Source organism: Solanum lycopersicum, chromosome 1 (assembly GCF_036512215.1).
Source record: "Solanum lycopersicum chromosome 1, SLM_r2.1".
Classification (NCBI taxonomy): Eukaryota; Viridiplantae; Streptophyta; class Magnoliopsida; order Solanales; family Solanaceae; genus Solanum; species Solanum lycopersicum.
The window spans coordinates 87,454,048-87,479,496 of record NC_090800.1 but is presented as its reverse complement, the minus strand read 5'-3'; the positions used below and the strand labels follow the sequence as shown (position 1 = coordinate 87,479,496).

Sequence of the window (25,449 nt, the reverse complement as noted above, 5' to 3'; positions counted from 1 at the left end):
TAGCTATATATGGACACAAGGAGGAAAATTTATTAATTAATTCTAAAACTAATTTTTTTTACTCAGCAATGAAATCTTTGTAATAGATTAGTTACTGCCAAAACTATATATTTAGGCAAATATGATACTAAGCATTTGTCTTCTATTTAGATGTTGGCTTGTGAAAAATATATTTATGGGTCCTTAATTTCCAACATTTTGCATTCTAGCTTTGTCTCTTCATAAGTCTGTGAATCAATAATTGCATAATTATTAATTCTTATGAATAATAGTGTGTATATTGAACCAGACTGACTGCATCAACTTTCATTCCCAAAGCTTCTATGAGCATGTAAGTCCAAAAGGTGTCAAATGAACAGGTTATACTGAATTTGGGTGGATTAAAATGAATTGTCTGTCTAAAAGTTACTTGAACTTAAATCGACATGAGCTAAAATGAGGGTCAAAAACTTAATTTGCTATTTGTTCTTTTTTATATTTTCTTAATATCGTATAATAATCAACACAAACTTAAACGATCAGATGAATTATAATTTTATGGGCTAATTTTGTCACATGATCCATCTCTTTCCCAATTCATGTGCTATACTTTGATAGATTAATAAAAAAAAGTATATCACATAAATAAATTAAGACGAGAGAAGAATCAGTAGTTTATCTATATAATAGTCAACTACCTGAATAATCATCAAGCGACATCAAGACATGTATACTCCCTATAAAATTTTGATTCCTAAAATCCTTCTTCATGTAATTAGTAGCTAATTATTCATCTTACTTAATGAAAAGTAAAATTAAAGTTATAAACCTATAAAAAAATTTAAAAAGTCCATATATACTCCCCATAAAATTTAAAATCAAACCCTAAGAAGATGAATTGAACTGTAGAGCTAACTTAATTAGCACATATCTAATTTCATCAAGTACAGAAAAGTAATTAGAAAGATTACAATAGCTTAATAATAGTACCCTAACTAATTAGAACTAACCAAAACCCTAACAATAAGATCCCACACACACATTATTTAATTTGATCATAGAGCTAGCTAGCTAGCTAGTAAAATTATAAATATCAGTAGATATATATATATGATATGTATATGTGCAGTTTAGTGATGATGAAATTACTTGAAGGGATTATTGCCTTGATCATAATGATCATCTTTGCAGCTTCCATCTGTTTGATTAATTGAATTCCACTCCCACAATCTGTCTGAAAAAGCCGCGGCCGCGGAAGATGGAAGTGATCCTTGATGAAGTAAAGATTGTGGTTGTTGCAGTAATAATGGAGGAGGATATTGTTGGGGCACAACACCAGGAGGAGGATGAAAATGGTGTTGATTATTATGAAACGCGACGACTTGGTCTAAGTTTATTAGTCTATGGAGATCATCAGTGGTATTATTTGTTGTTGCTACTAATGATGTGAAAGGTGTTAAGGTTGATGTAGTGATATTAACCGCGCTCCCAATAGGGTCTAGCGCGATGTTAGTGTAGGAATTTGAGAGGGAATTGAGCCCGAGTGATGTAGCAACATGATGCTGATGATGGTGATGGTGATCAGTACTAGTACTACTTGCACTTGTTTCAGTACTTAATTTTTCGTCGATTTGTTGTTGGGAAGATTGTCCTAGGTACAACGGAGAGATTAATGATGAGTCTTGTTGTGCTACTTGTTGTTTTTTGATGGGAGTTGTTCCTCTAGAAGAAGAAGATGATGATGCTCTTGTTGTTAGTAGTGATCTTGGAAGAGATGGATGGTCTTCCACTCCAGCTCTTTTATAGACACGACAAAGTGAAATTTCTGCCTGAAAATACTACATATTAGTTGTAATCGGAATTGACCTCATGTGCCTGTGAAACGAACACATTTGAATGAATAATGAAAGCTAAGGTTGTGATATATATATATACCTTTTGTAGGCGTTCAGTTTCATGATGTGGAAGACGATATTCATTCATAATCCAACTACTTCTTATGCCTTTAGGAGCCTTCCCTGAGTAGAAAACCAATGTCTTTTTCAGGCCAATGGACCGCGAATTCTCCGTTCTAATCATTCTATCAGCTCCAGTAGCCTTCCAATACCCTGATGTTGTAACCCTATTTGGCCTATCTCCATTTCTATACTTTCTATCTCTTGGCACATAGAAATACCACTCCTTCTCTCCAATTGCTGCCAAAGCTATGAACCAAACAAACTTATACATATAGAATAAACTTCCAAAAATAAAACTCAATGGAATCCAAATTATGTGCTAGGTAAAGCACACAAAAGTAAAGCAGAGGCGGATCTAGGGTTCAAAATTAATATTTTTAAGAATAATTATGATCTGCATCACAAAGTATTGAGTACAGATGAATCCACTGTTCACAATTTGTTCAACAAGTTCAATTTAAAACCAACATTTTTAGTATAGAAATTGATATAGATTATAGTAATCATTGAATTATGAACTCACAATAAAAAAGACTGGAACTTTGTGTTAAAATTTAAATTCTGAATCTGCTTGTATTACGTAGAAAGGAAAGAAATTGAAAGAGTGTAAAAATGAATAGTAGTATATACCAGGAAGCTCCCAAGGGTCATAACGATAAAGATCAAGAAAAGTGATGAGTTCCACATTAAAACGTTTTCCTTCAACCTTACGGCGAAGATAAAACTCTACAAGCTCTTCCTCAGTAGGATGAAATCGAAAACCAGGCATGACCATGTCGTGTTCATGATCATCGTCATCATCATTATCATCTCCTTTAATAGTGTTGTTGATGTTGTTGTTATCATCATCATCTTGTTGTTGTTGATGTTGTTGTTGGGATTGACTCATGTTTGTAGTAATAAAAGGGACAATTGCCATAAAAAAAAAAAAGATAGTATAACTTTAGTAATAGTAACTTGTCATGAAGGGAATTATATATATATATATTCAAATGATATATAGGCTAAAAAGGGGTAGAGTTTCTTCCTCCATTTATATTAACTGGTGTTATTGTACTATAAATGAAAGTTGTGGACGAGAAAAGATAGTGTAAATTTGAGTAATAAACAAGCACACAATAAGTCAAAGTCTTTATTTTAATTAATTAAAAAACTATATATATACTCTAGAGGGTATTATATTATTTTATTTATGAGATTAGGGGTGGGGGGTGGAGTTAATAGAAAGATCTACATAGCTATCGATGAGACCCTACATGAGAAGATGTTGAGTTAAGATGAGAAAAGGACACTAGAAAATAATAGGACAGCTTGGCTAGCGGTGGGTTTGGAGCTTTCTTAATTCTCACATTAATTAATTAACTTCTTTTTTTTTACTACTCTCACTCCTTTTCTTTTTCATTTTTACACTAAACAATTTTCCCATGATTATTTTGCATGTTTAGTTATTTTGAGAGGAGTTAAATATTGAAGAAATTTTATGAGGCCATGATCATTTGATATATTTAAGCACTCATAAGAACGCGCATGCACATAGACTTTAAATACTTCTATATTTTTTTATTATAGAGAAGCAAAATTGACGCAAGATAAAAAGAGGTAGCTAGGCTGGGGATGGGTTGGAGTCCACTTATATATATATGCATAGTTGTGTATGTGTATTGAGGGAGACTACTTCATATTGTCAAGAGAACCCCGTGACTCTCACTACAACTAATTACCATCTTTTGTCAATATTATTACACCACTTCAATCTAATTTAATTTCCTCAGAAAGTTTTAGTAGCTCAGTTGATTGGTTACTTGTACTTATTACTCTGTTGTATGTTGGGTGAGGATTCAATTCCTTTAAAGTTGTTGGCTGCATATATATACATAAAAGATCTTTAATCAAACTCTAAGTAGGATGTTGGCTCTGTTGTCCTAAGTTGCATAACGAGGTAACTGTTAAAAAATTGACAAAAGTCTCACATTGATTGGGTGGACTTCTTATAAGATTTGGACAATCATCCTCCCTTTGAATTAGCTTATGGGAGGGTGTGTGTGTGTGAATTAGGTTCGAAGCCTATACTCATCTCACCAAATGCTAACCACCCCCCAAAAATGACAATTCGTATAAGGGTAGGACAATTCTTTTTTTTTTTTGAACCTAATTTATGGGGTGTGATTTAGATCTGGATGAATTTTGATTTAAAACAGAAAACCATTACCTATTGATATATAAGTGTATATCATAAAGATTAGGTTATAGTTAAATTCAATATAACAATCTCTTGTATCTTTACTTTATCTCAAATCCTTATGAGATGTATCTGCACTTTTGAAGTGTAATTTAGATATCGAGAAATGTAGGTTTAAAAAGAAAAGCATTACGTGCCACACGTACATAATTTATCTTTAAGACAAAACTTTAATTTTGTTGGATGTATATATACAATAAAACAAATTTTCTTTTTCATTTTATGAAGATATATAGATATCTCGATCCCTAAAAGAATATATACAAAATTGTTTTTTGGCAATATAAAAGAGTCAAAACGTGTCTTCTTTTATAGAAAAACAAGACATTTACACGGGTCTTTTGGAATTTTTATGAACAAAAATTATAGTTTTATTAGTTTTTTCTAAAGTCACGAGTATGAGGTCACAATTCTCTTTTTCTTCGTTGAAAATAGAAGAAATGAAAAGCATATTAGAAAAATAAATTCCAGAATATTTATATAAAACTTGAATGTTCTAAACCTTTTTTTAATTATAATTTGGCATGCAAATTCAATATTATTTTATTAAAGCCCTAAAGTCTCTTTAATAGTTATAATCCATCCAATTAGAAAACAAATGGAGATTTGATTTGCTTTTGATTTCAATTAGGTATAAAACGTACGTGCTTTAGCAAATATGATGAGAGTTAGGCTAATTATTTTCACCTACTTCATATCATTTAAATTATTATAAAACTCCGTATATATCACTCCCTCCGTTTCATAGTAATTTATCTTTTAATTTTACGCATATTAAGAAAATATAAATAAGAAAACAATTTTATTATTTACCTTTTTAAAAAAACTTTTTTACAATTTTATAAATAAATGTAAACACTTTCAAAAAAATAATTATTAAGGTAATATTAAAAAAAATTACTTCCTTTTTCCTATATCAGATTAGTTCATTTCGATTTTCACGGCAACTAAGAAATAATTAATAAATTAATTATTTTTTACTATTTTTCTCTTTGTTCAGATTAAATGGCCTCTTAAAAATGAAATTCTTAGATCTTTAAATTTGTTTAAACCTCCGAGTCCACATACTCTCTCCATTTCATATTTGAGGCATTTTCTTATTTTTAAGTTAATTTAATTGTTAAGTTTTCAAGATCACTACTTTTAGAATGTTAGTTCTATTTTATCCTTCCTTAGTTAGATCTTCATTAGTCAGTATTGAAATTAGTGATTAATTAATATTTAGTTATTTTAGTCATAAATTTGATAATAATTAATAAAGATAAAAATGAAAAATTAGTTTCAATTTATGTTTTATTATAAAAAGAGTGTGAAACACTTCAAAAATTAAGTTAATATAGAATGAAGGGAGTACTAATTTGTTGGGGTAAAATTGAAAAAAAAAATTAATTCTATCAGTAATATGAGATAACTATTTTTAGAAATGTCAGACTAGTACGAAACGGAGGTAGTAATTAACGTATGTTTGATTTAATAAAATAAATTATTAATAAAGAATAATTATTTTTAATTAAGATAATCAATTAATATGATGTAGATATTGAGTCTGTTAGTTTATTTTCTTGATTAGGAGAATTCAAGAAAACCCCATTGGAAAACAGAAATTTGCTAACCCCCAATCATTTTCAATGGACCCCATTTATTGGACTGATCAGTTTGGCCTCCTACTTAGAATTATTCAGATTTAATTTTATTTCTCTTTACATAAATATTCAGCCATGATATATTATTTTGTCTTGTCTCCTAGAAATTTAATTCTAGCCCCACACCAAAAATAAAAATAAAAATAGGTATATACAATGTTTTCTCTCTCGTGAAAGTAGCTTCCAATTTATATGGTTGACTTCATAGAGTATATTTTATTTCATTAAATATAATTTGTATTTATAAGTTTCTATATTATTATTTTGTTTTCTTCTTTAACCTTTCTGGTTTCTACTTATTTCTATATTATCTTGTCTTCATCTCATCTTTGATGTGTCATAAGTCAAAATCTAAGGAGAAACAATATTTCATGCAACATATTTCGATAAATACGAATCACAATGTAGCTATCCATATTTTTAAGTCTAAAGTAAAAACGTTTTAGCTTATTTGAATATTAATTTATGAAATTTCAAATCTCGTGTATTTAGATTTATAAGTTTATTCTGATCGGTCTTCTCTAATGTGGATTGGAAGGCAAAGTAACACAACCGCTACCTCTAGCCTTTTTACGAGAAAGACTTTTAACATAAAAATCAATTATATTTTAAGAAATGTCTTCTTTTTAATTAAATGAAAAATCAATATCGTTTGGAAAAAACTAGATAAAATAATATTATAGAAATCAATCGTAATCATAGGAAACTTTAACAAATTTAATTAGACAATGTTGTATAGGTAACCATCTTACGCCATGCTTACCTAGCATGTTTAATTTGTTGATCAAATCTTAAACTAAATTTGTTTATTTCTTCCCTATTCTAGCAAGGTAGTTGATTATAATTTATATTTATCACATAAAAATATGTGGCACTGTATGACTTGATATATAAAGAAAAAAAGTTATTTTTTTTAAGTTTATGATTTGACACAACTCTTGAGTATTTGTATGATTGTAAATTATTAAAATTTAGAATAAAAGTTTTTAAAAAAAATTAAATTATTTTTAATTATAAAAAAGAGAATACTCTTTCGAAACAGATAAAAAAATATATCACATGAATTAATCCATTTGAAAAGAAGTAATAAAATATAACATTCATATATGTAGTATATATATATGAATACGGAAAGAGTTAGGTTAAAGAGAAGTAGGTAGAGTGATCATTTCCCTATTTGGACTTGTGATTAGTTTATTACTACTTTTATTTATTTTTGAGTGAATAACAATTGAATATACTTCTCCAATGTTCTTTTGGATGATCTCATTGCTTTGCAAAATTGAGGCAAAATCCCTCCTGACGAATTTAAGCTTTTAATTCTATTAATTTAGTGTTATATAAAAATTATAATAATATTTACAAAAATTGTGGATTGAAAAAAGATAAAGGAAAAATATGATAAATTCAAAGTTGGAATAAGCTAACATAACCTATAAAAACGTAGAAATAACGTTTTCTAAGTTACTATTTTTATTGTGTCTCTGAAAAATAGTCATTATCTTAAAAAAAAAAAATTAAAATTCAAGATATTAACCAATATGTACTAAGGAATTTTATCAAACTTGTGAATTTTAAAACTTCAGGACATTCATAATTACCTGATTTAAAAGTGTCGAATTTGTAAATTTTTCACTAGTAGAAAAAGGATCGTTTTGGTGGATTCCTAATTCTAGAATCCTTCGTTTATTTTAGACCTGAATTCATAATTTTAAAGTTTGAAAATAAAAAATATTTACTGCTTAAATAATCTGTTCATAAATTTAAAGTTTCATAACAAAAAATATTTACCAATTCAAATAATCACTTGGTAATTTTAAAATTCAAAATAAAAAATACTTACCAACGGAGCAAATCACCTTGCCGGTTGGTTGTAATAGTGCGAAAAATGGGCCCATCAATAATTTGTGTTATCGCACACGAAATTCCCGTGGCCTGGACCATTTTGGCGGTTGTCAACCCTTTTCTCTTGTATCATTTCAATATTTGCCATTTTACTATAGACAACAACTTTTATAATGTTTATTTTTACTCTGTAGGGGTATAGACACTAATTGCTACTCTAAAATATTTTTTCCATTTCAAAAATCCTCATCTTTAATATTAAGTGTAAAAGACCCTTGGATAGATTTAAAATAAATTTAAGTATTTATTTTTATTGTGATAATTTATAGTTTGAATATATTTTTTTCATCTTTTGTTTGTATAAAAGAATGATATAGTTTAATAAACTACTATATGAGTTTGCAAATGCGTAATTTATTTCGTAATTTGAAGTTAAGGAATCAAGATCGTTAAAAAAAATTTAAATTTAAAAAAAGTAGATTGAAAAGCATATATTATCTTTTACCTCTACATAGTCATATAATTGTTTTTTACAATAATAGTGTTTAGGCTAATGTACATAGATATCGGATACTCTGTTTATCAAGATGAGAACATAGCTCTTAATAAGTATTGAATGTACTGAAATTGCAATTGAAATTTCACGATTCTCCTTTCTCTAAATTGATAAAACGAAATAAGATCATTCTAGCCTTTTGAATGCTTTGTATGGGACCATCTTCTCAAATAGATTTCGCGAAAAAATAAATATATCCACTCTAGATTGTTCTCCGCCCGTAAGTCATAAGTCCTCCCTCATTTTGTTAAACTAGCTATACTAGACCATTTGACAACTAACATTAGCCTTTCTCTAAGAAAAAAAAGATCCATAGGAATTGAAGTTTGTACATTCCTTATTAAATGCATGAGGTCCAAAATATAATATCTTTCGATTTAATCACCGACCTTTTTGTGATTATAAGCCGTCCGACCAATCTTTTTATGTTTCTTTTAGGGCACACTTATTTGTCACTATGCATATGTCATTTTTAATCTCTTTCTACTTGGGGCATTACCAAACCACATATTTTTCTTTATTCACTTTTAACTTTTATTGCTAAGAATAGGATTGATGTTTTGCATTTACTTATTAGTAGGCCTAATTAATGTATTTTATCCTCACTTTTGTAAAAAGTCCTAATTTGTAGTTTTCTCTAGAGTGGCATGAATGGATCTTGATCTTGACAACTTTAGATCTTTTTTTTTTAGGCTCACATTTTCTCTTGTGAGATTTCAAGATTTTGACAAAGTCTTAAAGTGAAGTGTTTTTGATTTCATTAGTCTTGTGAGTGACACATAGTTGGTAACAAAATTTCAATTTCGAAGCTTTCGAGTGGATTAGGTTGTCTTAACTAAATTAAAATTTTCCTCCAGATTATTACTGAAGAACAATATCATCGAGGACTGTGGCAGGATGAATATATATGTTCCTCTACCCTTAGTTGAAGGTCTTGAGTTTAAACCAATAATTTGAATAACAACATCATCAAGAATTAGGGCGGGATGGATATACATGTTTCTTTACTGCTCTACCCTTAATCAAAGATCTTGAGTTCAAACTTTTGATTGAAAAAATATTTTAATAAAAAACACTTAATCTCTTATAACATGTCTTACACGATTTTGGAGATTCAACGCATGACTATTTAGTGGCGTAGTGATAAAAATATAACATACATTCATCAAGAATTGAAACCAAATACCAAAAAATTAAAAATTGAAAAATATTAGTTGCATGTAGGTAAATTAGTTGTTGTCGTACAATGAAGATACTAGAAAATAACATTGAGCAAATAGGGCAGCCAACTACCTGATTTACTAGATAATTCACTTATAACTAATTAATTAATATTAATTAGTTCCCATGTTTCCATGCCAAAATAAGATTTTGAATTTAATGAAATGATATCAAAGTCTTGGATCTAAATTGGCATTTTTCTTCAACTTGAAGCCTATCTCTTTCAATCAGTTAGATATAAATTAAAACCCCTTTCTTAATTTATTCCAGTCAAATTTAATTTCAACAATATTGTTTATCTCATCGTCACACATTTAATGTAAGGGTATTGTTTTAATATGCCTAGAGACAATGCAACCCTAATTTCCTTCTGTTTTTTTTCTTCTCAAACTAGGGCTACCATATGGGTGACGTTTGAGAATAAATAAATAAATAGGAGTATATCTAAAAAAATATGTATTTACCAAATAATTTTTAATGCAACAAACTAAATAAATAGTAGTAGTAGTAGTAGTAAATAATACTTACTTTGCGGTTCATGTAATATTATTTAGAACATCCACCTTTATTACATTCGGGCTAAATTACATCTACCCTTTCACGATAAAAAAAGTGATTAATTAACTCGAAAAAATTTATATCGCCCGTCTGAATTGTCTCAATTTACAACAGACTCCTCCTCTTCATTTCATTCAAGCTGAATTACGTCCACCCTCTCACTTTATTTGAGCTGAATTACATCCAATCTCTCACTCCGTTCCAGCTTGAAGATATGAATCTGAACTGTTCATATTCTAGGCCATTTAAGTGCATTTATTTAAATTAAAATTTTATGCACTTATTAGCTTGTATTGTTGAGATGTTCAAGATTTTCATATCATTAAAATATATATTTTTTGTATGTAATTTTTATCATCAAGCTAGGCCACCAGCATAAGCCGTAAATTCACTTGGCTACAATAATTTGTTATGCTAATTAAAGGTGTTCCAAATATGTTATTTTAATCATTTCGTATATAATAATATACATTTTTTTTTCTGATGAAGGGTGTCAGATTGGACACCTTAGCTACGCCACTGAGCAAAAGCCACCACTAATAATCACCTGTGTTATTACGACAACTCTTTTCCTGTCTCAAACAACCATCACCTATGTTATCACAACTGTCAGTAACAACTATCATTGTTGACAATCTCTATTGCTAATCACTATCACACATACTATAGTTATATTCATTATCATTATCTACGTTGTCATCACCACCACGACACCACCACCAGTATCAATCACTACCTACACAACGACTAATCCCTACTATGAACTACATCCATCACCACATTAGCACTATCGTCAACCATCACATGACATTCTTTAGTCGTCACCACAAACCGGCACGGCCACCTAAACAATCACAATCACCATCAGCACTCTATTAACTATCACAATCGTGACAATCACTATAATATTAACTTCCTCCGCCATAATTATCACCGTCATTATTACTAGCCATTGGCCTCAACTATCTCCACTATCACTAGCGAATTAAAAATTAAATAGTATAAACTTAATTACTCAATGTTCAAATCTAGAAATAACATCTTAATCATTATATAATCATTTAGATTCAGATATCACAATCTTTATACAAACAACATTAAGCAAATAGACGTTAAACTTTTCGCTCACTTTTATGATTTCATTTCTTTGACAACCTCCAAATGATATAACATAAATTATAGAATTAATAACAATATATCTTCGTCGAAATACAAAGGCATGTTTTCCAATTTAATACAATACAATAGGCAAATATTATTATGATTATTTTTAAAAAAAAATAAATTAGATGATCTAAAAAGAAACTAGACTTTCAGAGTTACATGCATAATAAACCTAACTTGCAATAAAACTCACTATACGTATAACGGCACCAAGCGTGCAAAATAGGGCAAAAATATTATTGGCTGAAGAAAGAGAAATCAAATACAAATTTGTACTTGTGAATTTAGTGCGTCCACAAATTGATACATAGTCGTGAATATTTTTCAACTATACGATAAAATATAGTATTAGAGCAAACAAATAAATGTTACGTGTTTGAATCTCATCGTTATCCCTAATCGAAAAAGAACTTATCGTCCTTTGACCCATAAAAAAGAGATTATCTAATCACCAATTGTTCCTCTCTCAATCATACATAGCCAAAAAAAGATTGTACAAGAGACCTTAGTAACAATTAAATAACGTGTTTTATATTGAACCACATGTATTTTTGTACGTGTTACTTCATATATATAGAGAGAGGAATTCTAAGATGTTAATTTTTTGTCTTAAACTGATATTTATTTCATATTATTTTTGAATGGAATAAGAAATATATAGTCTTTGCTAGTGTAATTACTTTATATCTCCATTAACGTAACGAACTTATTAGTTATAGCTAAAATTGATGGATGTCAATATTGAGATTTGAGAACAAAGTTATGGTTAAATATTTGCCAACCCCTTTAATGCCAAGTGGGCAATGCGGCTGCTATTATACACACAAATTGTTGATAATATATAGTGACTGCTCCAACACTTCATACTAATAATAATAATAATAACATATGACAAAAAGATAACCCCCAAATAAAAAGAATAAATGTGACTTCATCGTCTGAGGTGATGCAGATTTTTGGTGTGGACCAAACTATTGCAGCTCAGAGGTGTGGTAGCTAGGATCATCATTGTTCTTTAATTAAATATCTCAAGCTCGATAAAGAACGTTTTTTAATATAAAAAACTTTTTACTCTCTTTGACAATACGAAATTGAATAATCTATTGGTAATCTTTGATATTATTAAAGCATTGAACACTGGATACAACTTGATTCCAAAAATTTGCTCAAAATGAGAGGATAGGTCAACACCATATAAAGAAATGGTATATCCATTCCTTTTTCCATTCGATGTGTGACTTTAATATAGATTAATTACTTAAACCTAAAAAGAAAAATTCACATGATAATTGTACCAAAGATGGAATGATCGAGATTCATTCGGTCTTAATTAATTAAATATCTTGAGTTCAATCGTATTCTTCCCAATTGGCTTACGTTACACACATCTGCAAATCATCTCCGAGGACATGAAATATCTATAATATCGTCTCTATTAGAACTTTCAATCGAAATAAGTAAAAAAAAATCAATTTAATTTTTGATATAAATGAAATTTTTTGAATTCTCTTCTAAATAAAATATTATTTTTGATATCTGAATTAATCGAACTTTAATATCAAATAAAGAGAACTACTTGACGTAACTACTCTTAAATTAAACGTTTTTGGGGACCCAAAACCACCGATGGGATTTAATTGCAGTGCGTGGCCCATTTGTTTCATTTATTGCATCACCGATGCTAATTAAAACTTAGGTCTTACATGTTTGTTTGACTCTCTGACTATACCATTTATTTCTCTTTTGACTGTCAGAAATTAATTCTTTATTTCTGCTCTGAATGTTCTTATCATATCATTACTATCCAATTCCCTCATCACTTCATTATCGATTCCTTATTTGTCTTCGATATATTAAATATTATTTTCAGAACACCCTGTTAATACAAACTTAATATATTTTTATATTAACATGATTTGAAAAGTTTATTCGATTTTTAATAAGATTTTTAGTTTCTACTTATTGTAATTGTTAGTACTATAGGCTATAGCTATCTATAATATTTTTATGCTAACTCTCTAAATATTATATCTGTCCATTTTTATTTGCCATGATTTCTTTTTTAGAATCAAATTATAAGAATTTTAACTAATATTTTAGGATGTAGTCCTTTTAACATATTGATATGGAAAAAACCTGCAATTTATAGTAGTTTTCGTGTGTTTTATAAATATCTATTTTTTTTATTTAAAATATCGAATTAACGTAATGTAATTTGATTATAAAAAATTAGTCAAATTAATTTTTAAAAAGCACAAATAATAATTAGAAGTGGACGAAGAAAGTACGTAAAAGAGTGAGAAGATAAGATAAACAATTAAAATAAAGAAACCACACAAAAATTATAAAACAAGTGCCGAAACAGGCATTTTGATTTGCTCCTGTAAGGCATGACGATGAAAAAGAAAGGTGAAGCATCTCAACTGGCTCTTCTTTATATAAGAGAATTACGGTTCATTTGAATTTAATATTTTTTATTAAAAATAATATTATATTTATTTTAAATCTTATAATTTTAAATTAAGTACGAAACTGATCTAAGCAGAATAGTGACGTGCAACAAACGGGCTGGGGTAGGCAAGGAAGACAAACATCTCGTGATTCCTTTTTTCTATCTCAGCTAAAAATTGACACAACATTAATGTACAACTATACATCTTCTCTCATTTGTTTGCTTATTTATTTATTTTGTTTATATTATAGCGTGACTAATCGGGATTTGTATTATATAGATTCATTTCATACTCTATGCTTAAGTTCGAAACATCTAAATTTTTTTTTAAAAAAATAATCTCATCTGGTGTATCACATGAATGTCTTTATCCCAGATGTATGTGTTATTTTAATTCCATGTGAGAATGTACAAAGTAGAAAAACAACTTTACAAGTTATTTGCTTGTCTTATATGATGTAGTATTGTAAGATTTTAATTTCTCTTGTCTAGATTGTCGATTTACTACCATATTGTGAAATGGTGGTAAGGAAGCTTATTTTGATTTCTTTTTGAATTAAAAAAGTTAAATTTTTTTTGTGAGTTTAAGTTTTATACATTAATCGTAGTACAAAAAAATATGTATATAATGACACGGTCTAGTAAAATATAATTACTGTTATTTTGTTTAATAACATTATCAATTGATAACCAAGAACAAAATTGCAAGTCAACCTACTAGCTATATCATCTCAAATTGCACTGCATAGAGTATAGAAAATCCTTACATGACTATTAATTTTTAAAACTTAAATCCTACTATTAGTTTTTGAGAGAAACGCCACTTTTTTAAAATCACATTTTATGAAATGCAACTTATTTGGACTTTCAGATCATAATAATGAATTAAATTAGTGAATATTCATACATATTTGGTGATTTATAATCCACATTTTAAAAGTGCAATTTATCATCTAAAACTGTGACTTAACCTTCAAATTTATGTGTAGCCTCTGGAAATCAAATTTACAACTATGATTTATAATTCTCATTTCAATTACATGATTTATATGACGCGTCTCAGAAATAACATGAAATATGACTATAATTGAATTTTATGAGTAAATTCAATTCAAAATCGAATTAAATTTGTTTTTATTTAGATGGTTTGGGCTCTTTTTTTTTTCAAGCCCAAAATACGGTTCATACACAAGTGGGCTTTTCAATTACATTTCTCTCTCTTTAGAAGTTGAAAATAAAGTGGGAAATGAAGATATAGGGGTCAAGGCCAAGGTGGGAGTAGCCATAGGATACGAAAAAATAAGATTGAGATGATTTAGATTTATGGAAACAAGAGAGTTCGGGGGAGATTGAACAAAATTAAGGAAAGATGATAAGATATGTAATGACTAGTCTTCAACTAATCGTAAATATGACTTTAGTGAGAGAGTACGAAGGCTTAGGATTATGCTAGCATTTTATCATGCGTTGACTCTATAAATATTTGTAATGTCGATATTTTCCTTTTTTTGAATCTTTTCACATAGCTGCTACACTTGTATTTTCTAGAGCCAAGGATTTATCGAAAAAATTATTTTACCCTATCAAGACAACGAAAAAAATCTGCGTTTACTCATGAAACGCTATAGAAATATGTTATTGCAGTTGTTATGACTAATGGGCTAGCCCAAGTGCATTCGTATTTCGTAGCCCTCTCGGATCTCTTCTTTCAAACCTCAAACAATCAATCAGAAACGATTTCAATATTAATACATAGATGGGTTAATCATCTGTCGAAAAGTTATTCGAGCTAAAAATTGGTTAAAATGTTGGATTATAACTCAATATGCTCAATTCTTATTAAGTTTTGATTATTTTTTAATAATAATTTTAGTGTTTGTTAAAATTATTTTTTCTTTGTTATCATTATATTTACCATATCAAATAAAAAAAGTCAAAATATTTTAACAATCTTTTTATGAGTCAGCTACATATCAATTTAGTAATTAATGAATTGAGCTGAAACAAATTGATATAATTAACGAATGAGTTATTTGAAGGACTATTTTGCTACCCCTAAATTATGATTCTTTATCGTAGTTTTCAAATGTAAAAATTTAGTTTTGTCTGGTGATTATATTATGTATTTGCATATTTACATTGTTTACTTGACTATAGTTAATTAATGTACATTATCACTTCATTAATTTTTTAATGATGATAAGTTAAATTTTAATTGCCACAAACACTAGTATGACTATATAGTTATCATTGTGAAAATGATCACTTGTGCATATTACATTCTTTTTGCAATTAATATAAAATATCACTAATATTATATTCTTTAATTTTTTTTAAAAAAAATTTCCTTATCTATTAAATGAGTCAATTATAATCATGCTATCTAAATTCAAAAGATAAAAAGAGTATAAATACTGTTATTTATCTAAATTATACTTTCTAAGTAAATATCGAAGCAAAGTGTAATGAAAAATGATGACTCTTATAGATTATATCAAAGTGTAATTAAAAGATAAAATTTTATTTTACCTATAAGTATTGTTATTTATTTAAATCATACTTCCTAAGCAAATATTGAAGTACATACCATGAAAAATTAGGACTCTGATGAATAATATCACAATGAGAATAAAGGATAAAATTAAAGTATTGTTATTTATCTAAATCATAACTGCTAAGTAAATCACAACTCTAATGAATTATATCAAAGTGAGATTATTGGATAATTTTCTTTTTAATTATATATATATATATATATATATATATATTTCGCTAAATTTCGCTAAATAATTTTAATTTTATTTAACCAAATGCACATCGCTATTTTTTGTGATGTTCAACAATTAATCGATTTGTTACGCAATTCCAGCAATGTCTACCGAAAAACCACCGGTTTGCGTCACCGGAGCCAACGGATTCATTGGTTCATGGGTGGTTCAGACGCTCCTCAACCGCGGCTACACCGCCATTTACGCCGCCATCTTCCCCGGTTCCGATCCTTCGCACCTCCACTCTCTCGCCGGTGCGTCTAACCCCGGCGTGCGAATATTGGTTCACGAAGTCAACATCCTTGACGCTGATGCGGTCTCTAGGGCAATTGAGGGATGCGGTGGCGGCGGCGTCTTCCACGTGGCGTCGCCGTGTACGCTAGAGGATCCGGTGGACCCGCAGAAGGAGCTGGTGGGGCCTGCCGTACAGGGTACAATCAATGTGCTCACGGCGGCGAAGTTGTATAATGTTCGGCGCGTGGTGCTCACTTCCTCTATTTCGGCCATGGTCCCCAATCCTGGTTGGCCGGAAAACAAGGTCTTCGATGAGTTGTCGTGGACTGATCTTGACTACTGCAAGTCCCGCCAGGTGTCATTCTCTCACCAATATACACGTGATATCTATATTAATTTATTTTTCTTAAGCTCACCTAATTCATCTTAGGATTACTTTGAAATTTAATAACTATCTCCGTCTCATTTGAAATTTTATTTTTTATGGTAAATTTTTCATATATATTATAACCATTTTTAATTATCAATTATGGTGAATGAATTATATTATTTTAAAAGTAGTTTATAAATATATATATTTAATTTAAAAAAAATATTAAAAATTTTATGCGTAAAGTTTGATTCTTAAAACATAAAAGGTGTCATATATTTAGGGACAACGAGTTCTAAATGAACTTTGTGAATTGTAATTAGGTGCTATTAACAACAATTAACACGATTGCCACACGGATGGTTAGTGTAGTTTACATTCTCCGTGTAATTAGTAGCTATGTACTCTGTGTAATTAGTAGCTATGTACTCTGTGTGCATAAAATGCTCATCCTTAGACCGTGATAAAGATTGTTGCAGCTGCGAATCACCTAATCTTAAAAAAGAAAAAAAAAACACGTTTGACTTTAGCCAAAGTAATTGACATTCCAATAGAGGAACATTACTATTTTCTTTTTGGTAGAAAAAGATGAGTTCCATTAATTAAAATAAAATAGTAGAGGGAGTAGATGGCCCTATTCTAGAAGTACAAAGAGAGGTTAGTGGCTTTGTAGGGTGAGATGCATTACATGCCTCACTAGTTAGACCATCAGTTGGTAAGTTACAAAAAGTTGTTTGTTGACAAAATGTGGTGCCTAGACTATCCGTTTCGACCATCGATTCTGTAAAAGGGGGTGGGCTATCAAAAAGTGTTATTGTAGCCAAAGCTCCAGTGTTTCATAGACTTGTCGAAGTGCAGACCTGCAATCAAGTAAAATATATTACTAGCATATTTTGCATTGGAAGATGATAGCAATGTGATTACCTCTTCTGCATCAATTTCCACTTGAACTGAAGATAGGTTCACAAGTATAGCTAAGCTTAGGCCATGGAATAGACCCTTTAGTTCAGCTTCAGTGATAGTAGTATATGGAATATGCATACAGTAGCCTAGTATCCAATGACCATCTGTGGTCCTATAAAACTCCTCCTATGCCTCCCCTATCCAACATATTTGTAAAGGCCCCATCAGTATTGAGTTTATAATAATTTGGTTTCGGGGGTATCTGCTTGAGTTGTAATTGGGTTCTAGGCACCTTTCCAGTGGATCCCCCAGCCAAAAAATGATATTATGTGGCTTGTTGAGTAGCCCGTGTACATGAAATAGAAAGTTTTTTATTATTAAAGAGATTATTGTTCCTTGTTAACCAAATATGCCACACGTAGTAGGGAATTAAAGTTCCAGCTGAAGATGAGGGATTAATTATAATAATTAAAAGAACACTACCTTAGCTTTAGGGGATTAGTACTCATTTGACTCGTACAATGAGAATTCGACTCCACGAGAGATTGAACAAAAGGCTTTTTAATTAGCCTATATCGTGCGTGTACCAATTGAACTATTTTGGGTAAGTGAGAATCAACATGTTAAAACTTCTTATTTCATAGCTTTAGGCTTATATTGAGATTACTGCTTGTATAATCCCACTACTCTAATAATGTTGTATAATCCAATATTGTTGAGTGATCTACTTAATTATTTACCTTGTCTAAATATATGGACACTTTCTATTTGATTTCCTTGACTTCTAAATTTACTTTTATTTTAAACAAAGTTGCAAGGATTCAAAACTTACCGTTGCTGATTCCCCCATTGACATATAGTATGATATAATTACCTCTCCATGTATGACAAAGAGCTCTTAAACATTATAAATCATAATTGAGTTCAATGACAGAAATGGTACCCAGTCTCAAAGACACTTGCTGAGAAGGCTGCATGGGAATTTGCGGAGAAGAATGGATTGGATGTGGTAGCAATTAATCCAGCTACATGTCTTGGTGAACTTCTGCAACCTGGACTGAATGCAAGCTGCGCTGTTTTGCAACAACTGCTTCAGGGATCAACAGATACCCAAGAGTATCATTGGTTAGGGGCTGTGCACGTCAAAGATGTGGCAGCGGCACAGATTTTGTTATTTGAGAGCCCCCGTGCTTCTGGAAGATACTTATGTACCAATGGCATTTACCAGTTTGGTGATTTTGCTGACAGAGTCTCAAAACTTTCCCCCGAATTCTCTGTCCACAGGTTTGCTTCTCTCTTTATTGTAACTATCCTCAAGTTTAATCTTCTGTTATATGCAAAAATAGGAAATACATTGAAAAGGGATGTTTTTACATATGTTAAACCAGTCCTGTCTTCGTCTCAGCGAATTGCATTTAATCTTTATCAACAATGGATTTGACATAGCCGACTAATTATTTTTTCTCCTCTGTTACTCAAAGTCGTAGAATTCAGCTATGCTTTCTTTAACTGAATGATGATAAACTTAAATTTCGACGTTGTTTTACGATTCAACAATAAGAAATGAGCAGGTCGAGTCATTAAGAACTGATCTCCACGTGAAGAACTTGGGAACGAAGTTTTGTTAACTAGATTTTCTTCAGGCATAAACATATAGACAGTCACTTCTTTTTCTTTTTTTCTTTTTTATTTTCTTTTACCCTCCTCTAGGAGCTCCCACCCCTTTTGCACCTCGCAACCTTTGAGTTGGAAGTGAGGGGTGCTTACTATCCGAGCAACTCCCTCTCGTCACTTCTATTACAACCTTATTAGTTGAATACTCCTCCCGTCTTGTTGGAGAACTCTTAATTTTGTTTGGCCTTCCCCAAATAAATGTGAACTACCTTTTTCTGCACACCAACTCCTCAACTGAAAAATTAGTTTATGTTATTTAAAAAAGTGAAACAGCTTTTCAACTAATTACTCCCTTTTTTGTCCTTCAAAGCTACCTCCAACATCCCCTCAATCAGCTTTTCAACTGTTTTGATTGGGATTTTAATACTGAATATGGTTAAAATTGCTTAGAGCATTAAGCTGAATCGTGAATATATGACGTTTAACTTGAATAGCTTAAAAGAAGTATTAGTTTATATTCACACATAAATTGTTTGGGTACACCGGAAGTAGGTCAATAAAAATACTATACTCCATAGAAAAATCTTGTGCAGAATGAAGTGATTACTAAATACTGGCAATAGTATTTCATTTGATGTAAAATCAACTAGTACATGTTCTATATTAGTGGGGTAGCAGGAGCTTCCACTCTATACTAAGGTATGAAGGGCCGCGTGGTGCACAAAGCATCCCACGTTTGGAGGGGCCAGGTTAAGGGCCGGATCCCAAGGGGTGTGATGTAGACAGCCTTCCACTTCTTCGGTATGAAAACTAACATGTACAGTAGATACCTAACTTGCAGGAGTATAGATACAAATTGCTCTTACCTGACCCCACCTCAAGTATTAGCTTCAAAGGAATCTTAATTGCACAACACATTCAGAAGTCACAACTATCAAGATCACCTTTATGTTATCCAGGCCTTTTACAACCCCACTTTAAAACTGTAAGGCTACCCAAAAGAAACCCCACTATGAAGTGCTAGCTACATCTATAGCATTCCAAGTCCCACTGGTCACCTTCCATGTTACCTATTCAGCTTATCCTTTCTTTTAGTGATTCTATTCTCGTTATCCTGAATAGTTTTACGACTGAGACTTATTGCTGAAGTTCGGCCTCAGCCTCAGCTTCATTTAGTCATGTAAATCTCGTTAATATGTTGTTATAAGTAATTTGTAATTCATGGCCGACGTTTCATAATTTGCAGCAATGTCTCTGCATAATCAGCTTAACTTTATTTGATAACTGATTTTCAAATGTATACTGAAGTTGGTACAATTCAAATTTTATTTCAGTACAATCCACTTTGTCTGGTTGTGTGGAGTTATCAAACCTTCCATTTCTCCTAACTACCATGTGCCTCTATTGAAATGTTTCCTCAGTGCATTTATTTAGCTATGACTTATAACCAGGTTGACTCTAGGCTTCATTTTTTTAGCATTCAATGTGCTTTAATCAATTTGAAAGTTCCTCACTTCTGTAATTGCTTTGATAAACTTGTCCTATCAGAGAAAACCTCTCAACCTCCCAAGGTAGGAAAGTCTACGTACACAAGACCTCTCCAGACTCCACTTGTGAGATTACATTGGATATGTTTGATAAGTTTAATAATTGCCCCTTTGATAATATACAACTTTGTAAAGAAAAAAAAGGTTTTTTTTTTCTTGCATGATTGGTCTAGTCTTGTCTCCAATAATAGTGGATAAAATTGAATACAGGTTCACAGGGGAGACCCAGCCAGGCTTGGTGGCTTGCAAAGATGCTGCTAAAAAGTTGATTGATTTGGGACTAATTTTCACCCCAGTTGAAGATGCAGTTAAGGATACAGTGAATAGCCTTAAAGCCAAAGGCTTACTCAATTAATTATCTTGATCCCACTTGCTTTTTGAAAATTCGCGTGATTTCTCTCTTTTTTCTTTTTTTGCTTATAGATGGATTCATAATAACACCATTAAATGAAATGAATTATTAATACCTGTCTTTTTGGGTAATTTAATTCATTTATTAGAAACCCTGTGATGATAATTATTATACCTGCTTTACATTTCCAATGAGATTAAATGGATCATGACCCTTTTTTGTTTTTAAATTCACACTAATGATTAAAACAATAGATTACCCTTGTTAACGGACACTTATTTAAAAAAAATATGATTATTAAAATCTATCTATTTATTAGGGATCCAGAGCTGATTATTACTATGAGATATTCAACTTTATTATAAAGACTTCACATATTATGAATCATTGTTAAATTTTTTTTCATCAATCAATCGTTCTTATTAGTCTCCTATGTTACAATACTCGAGGATTAGTCAGAAACAACTTATTTATCTTTACATAGATAACGAAAAGACTACGTACATGATATTCTTTCGGATCTAACTCGTGGGATTATATCGAATATGTTGTTATCGATCAAATCTAAAATGGTGCATATTATTTCTTTCAAAAAGATTGATTGTTGATGCTTTCTTGAATTCCTTCCCACTCCATGCTCTGTCAATGTGTGAGAATCAGAATTCAGAAGAATAGTTCCAAAACTGATTATTTTTTTTTTCGATCACCGAAAGATAAGTTATAAAAATAGCATAAAAGTAATAAGTAAAATTGTCTTACTAAATAAGTACAGAGAACTGATTTGGCTGTGATACTGCTAAATTATTCTACTACTTTGAATGGATTCAAATTTATAATAACAAATTCCAACACTAGTAGAAAAAAAAAAGTAATTTAAGTTTTGTCTTAGGTTATTTCTTTTTTTTGTTTGTTTGTTTTACATTTTTTTGTGAGTTAGCTAAGTGGCACGTGATTGAGGGGACCAAAGTTAAAATATGGAACCTTTGGGGTATGTTGTTGTCACCCATAGCCAAAGCAAGTTTTGGTAGAAAAATAAATGAATTCTCAACAATATTAGTCTGGCTTTAGTTGTTAGTCCTTTTCTTCATTTCATTTCTTTTCTTTTCTATACTTTTAAACAAAAAAAAAAAAAGATTCTTTAATTTTTATTCGAAAAAAAAAGGTACAAAGGGCTAAGAGAGTGGGGAAGACGATGCACATGGCATGTTTGATAGCCTCTTTTATATTACAAACATCATAACAATAACATATCTAGATTTTAGTATACTCAGACCTTATCATTATTAATTATATCGTAAAGATAGAAAGACTGTTTTCAAAAAACCTTCAATTTCAAGCATAACAATTTCAAATATATATATATAAAAGAAAGTAACGGCAAACATAATAACTAATAAAAGAAAAAAATTAGAAACTAGTAAACTTTTTTAATATTAGAGGAGAAAAATTGAAAGAAGAGTGGAGATAATGACTAGCAATTTTAATCATGGAGTTTTCTCTGGCATTCCATGTGCAACAATCAACTCTTCCCACTTATTATTTAAACGTTACTTACACATAAAATATTAAACCAATTCCCATTATTTTCTTTCAAAACAATCTAACATTGTACTTTGATCTAACAACCCCCACCCCCTTCTCAACCATATATATTCATCTATATTTTCCCTCATTTTGAGGAACAAAACTAAAATAAAAGCTCTCACATATCCTTTTTTTTGGTGGCTCAAGATGAGTAATCTTACTTCTAGTCCTGCACCTTGTAGTAGATCATGGTAAATTATACTACTATACTTTTTTTATTTATTTATATCGTTCATTCTATTTTTCAGATTGTCATATCAGACTCGTTAATTACAGGTCAATTAGTGAGGACTCATTGAGAAGATATGTGTTCTATGCAAGTGAAAATTGCATCCAGGAGTTGTTATCAGCTTCAGATTCAAAAAGCTGTAACGATGGCTGGAAAATACTCGGCGTAGATAACGGCGTTGAGATAGCTAAACGCCGTTCAGGTTCCCTTCACACTTTCCGTAGCCGTTGGTTACTCAAATCTGTTTCTCCTCAACAATTCATCACTGTAGCTAACGCCATTGATGCTGCAAGGGTAAGTTTGAATTTAAATTATTTCTAAAATAATGATATAGAGGTGAATTGATGAAATTAAAATGACAGCAATGGGACGGGGACTTAGTAGAAGCAAGATACATAAAGGATTTGGAAGATAATTTGAGTATTATACGTCTTAGATTTGGGGAAAATTCGAAGCCTTTATTCAGAAACAGAGAATTCATTGTCTATGAACGTCGTGAAACTATGGATGATGGAACACTGGTACGTATTATTTTAAAATTGCAAGTTGATAATAAACGCACATTTGATTTTTTTTTAAAAAAATGTTCATTAATGTTATAGGTAGTAGCAGTAGCTTCACTTCCAAAAGAGATAGCAGCAGGTTTGCACCCAAAGCAAAACAATGCAATAAGAGGTTTATTGTTGCAATCTGGATGGGTTGTTGAGAAAATTGATCATGATTCTTGCATGGTCACTTACGTTGTCCAGGTAATGTTATTCACATGTATCTCGATTATTTCAAATTTTGAATATTATATATTACTTCTTAAAAAAGAAAAAATATGCACAGTGTGACTCTGTCCACCAAAATTTGGATAGATAAAGAGAAATTAATTATCTGATGGAGTATTTTTCTTTCTTTTTTGTCCTTGAAACGTGAATTATAGTTTTCATTGACTTAATTGACTATAGTTTACGCGTTTATTCATATATTTTGTAATTTTATTAAATAAAAATGGAAATTAAATTATCTTTTTTGGGATGAAAATTTGCAGTTGGATCCAGCAGGATGGTTACCAAAATGCTTCGTGAATCGGTTGAACACAAAGTTGGTTATGATCATTGATAACCTTAAAAAGCAAGTGCTTTCTAGCCCTACCAATAGTGATGATAGTACTTGATTTAATTACTACTTTTGTACAAAAAAAAAAAAAGCAGAAAAATGAGAAGAGAAGTGAGTAATTTTTATATTATATAGTTTTTGAATATACAAAAATATGAACTTCTTTGATCATAAGTGAAATTCACTACTAAAAATTATTATTTCCTAATTTGAAATTTTTCGCTGAAAAATATTCAGTGGCTATTCTTGTAGATGATCTAATTAAATTAGTGAGAAAAGAAAAAAATGTTCAAATCACTATTCTCAATATTTCGATAAAAAATTATTTCTCACCATGCGTTTTCATAATGAACTGGTTAGAAGGAATAAGATGAAAAATTTTCCACTAACTCCGCAATAAAAAAACTTTATTTCTAGTAGTGATTCTTCGTTATCTACCAAAAAATAAAAAGAAAAAGGAAAAGGAAAAGGAAATTATTAACATTTTGAATCAAATGGGAGGGGAGGACCATGGCATATTTTTTAGTATAAGAAAAGTTTTGAAAATTTGAATTATTACCTTAAGTAAATAATCGTCGATAGCTATATAGCATGAATTGGAATTTCCAATATTTTTAAAAAGTTGGAGAGACAATATGATAACAGGAGCATTTTTATAATATGGATCCACTTATTAATTAATTTCATAAGTGGTTGCTATGATTATAAAGTTCTAGTTTCCAACTAACATTATTAAATGAGAATTGACATTTTTTTTGGAAAACATCATGGGTTCATGTGTACTGTATTTTGCATAGTAAATAAGTTTCTGTCTTTTCGAAAATTAATAATGTAATTTTGATCAATATTTAATAATGTATTTTTTTCATCAATTTGAACTTTGAAAAGCCATAACATATCCTATAATCATATATTACTAAAAGCATGAACAAAAAAGTTGAAAGTTGAATTACGATTTTATCCCTTTTTAAATTAAATTATTATAAAATATTTAAATATTTGATTGTATAAATTTAATTAAATGTTAATGACTTTTAGACTTCCTAAGATTAATTTCTAATTAAATATCTAATTTATTAATATTTATCTTCTATAATCTATACTTATATAATAGTTAAGCTCTAAAGTG

General features: G+C 30.2%; 3 protein-coding genes across 3 annotated transcripts; 2 read left to right on the top strand and 1 right to left on the bottom strand.

Moving 5' to 3' along the window:
• Positions 1-877: 877 nt before the first annotated feature.
• LOC101250453 (NAC domain-containing protein 35) lies at positions 878-3,804 on the bottom strand. Its single transcript, XM_004230347.5, has 3 exons — positions 2,568-3,804; positions 1,915-2,183; positions 878-1,808 (listed from the first exon to the last, which is right to left on the bottom strand). The coding sequence occupies exons 1-3, from the start codon at positions 2,854-2,856 to the stop codon at positions 1,125-1,127; spliced, it is 1,242 nt and encodes a 413-aa protein (XP_004230395.1). The 5' UTR covers positions 2,857-3,804; the 3' UTR covers positions 878-1,124.
• Positions 3,805-16,273: 12,469 nt separating this feature from the next.
• On the top strand, positions 16,274-21,554 carry LOC101250164 (cinnamoyl-CoA reductase 1). Its single transcript, XM_004230346.5, has 3 exons — positions 16,274-16,972; positions 18,825-19,174; positions 21,262-21,554. Exons 1-3 carry the CDS (start codon positions 16,487-16,489, stop codon positions 21,404-21,406), a joined length of 981 nt encoding a protein of 326 aa, XP_004230394.1. The 5' UTR covers positions 16,274-16,486; the 3' UTR covers positions 21,407-21,554.
• A 1,442-nt stretch (positions 21,555-22,996) lies between these two features.
• Positions 22,997-24,408, top strand: LOC101249863 (SRPBCC ligand-binding domain superfamily protein). Its single transcript, NM_001329568.1, has 5 exons — positions 22,997-23,178; positions 23,264-23,510; positions 23,579-23,737; positions 23,819-23,965; positions 24,253-24,408. Exons 1-5 carry the CDS (start codon positions 23,135-23,137, stop codon positions 24,376-24,378), a joined length of 723 nt encoding a protein of 240 aa, NP_001316497.1. The 5' UTR covers positions 22,997-23,134; the 3' UTR covers positions 24,379-24,408.
• The last annotated feature ends 1,041 nt before the right edge of the window (positions 24,409-25,449 follow it).

Coding starts and splice junctions, on each gene's coding strand:
- LOC101250453 (XM_004230347.5), bottom strand. CDS start 2,856: ATGGCAATTGTCCCTTTTATTACTACAAACATGAGTCAATCCCAACAA. Junction 2,184..2,567: donor TGACCCTTGGGAGCTTCCTG/GTATATACTACT, acceptor TTTGGTTCATAG/CTTTGGCAGCAATTGGAGAG. Junction 1,809..1,914: donor AAACTGAACGCCTACAAAAG/GTATATATATAT, acceptor TAGTATTTTCAG/GCAGAAATTTCACTTTGTCG.
- LOC101250164 (XM_004230346.5), top strand. CDS start 16,487: ATGTCTACCGAAAAACCACCGGTTTGCGTCACCGGAGCCAACGGATTC. Junction 16,973..18,824: donor ACTACTGCAAGTCCCGCCAG/GTGTCATTCTCT, acceptor GTTCAATGACAG/AAATGGTACCCAGTCTCAAA. Junction 19,175..21,261: donor CCCGAATTCTCTGTCCACAG/GTTTGCTTCTCT, acceptor AATTGAATACAG/GTTCACAGGGGAGACCCAGC.
- LOC101249863 (NM_001329568.1), top strand. CDS start 23,135: ATGAGTAATCTTACTTCTAGTCCTGCACCTTGTAGTAGATCATG. Junction 23,511..23,578: donor ACGCCATTGATGCTGCAAGG/GTAAGTTTGAAT, acceptor TTAAAATGACAG/CAATGGGACGGGGACTTAGT. Junction 23,966..24,252: donor TGGTCACTTACGTTGTCCAG/GTAATGTTATTC, acceptor GAAAATTTGCAG/TTGGATCCAGCAGGATGGTT.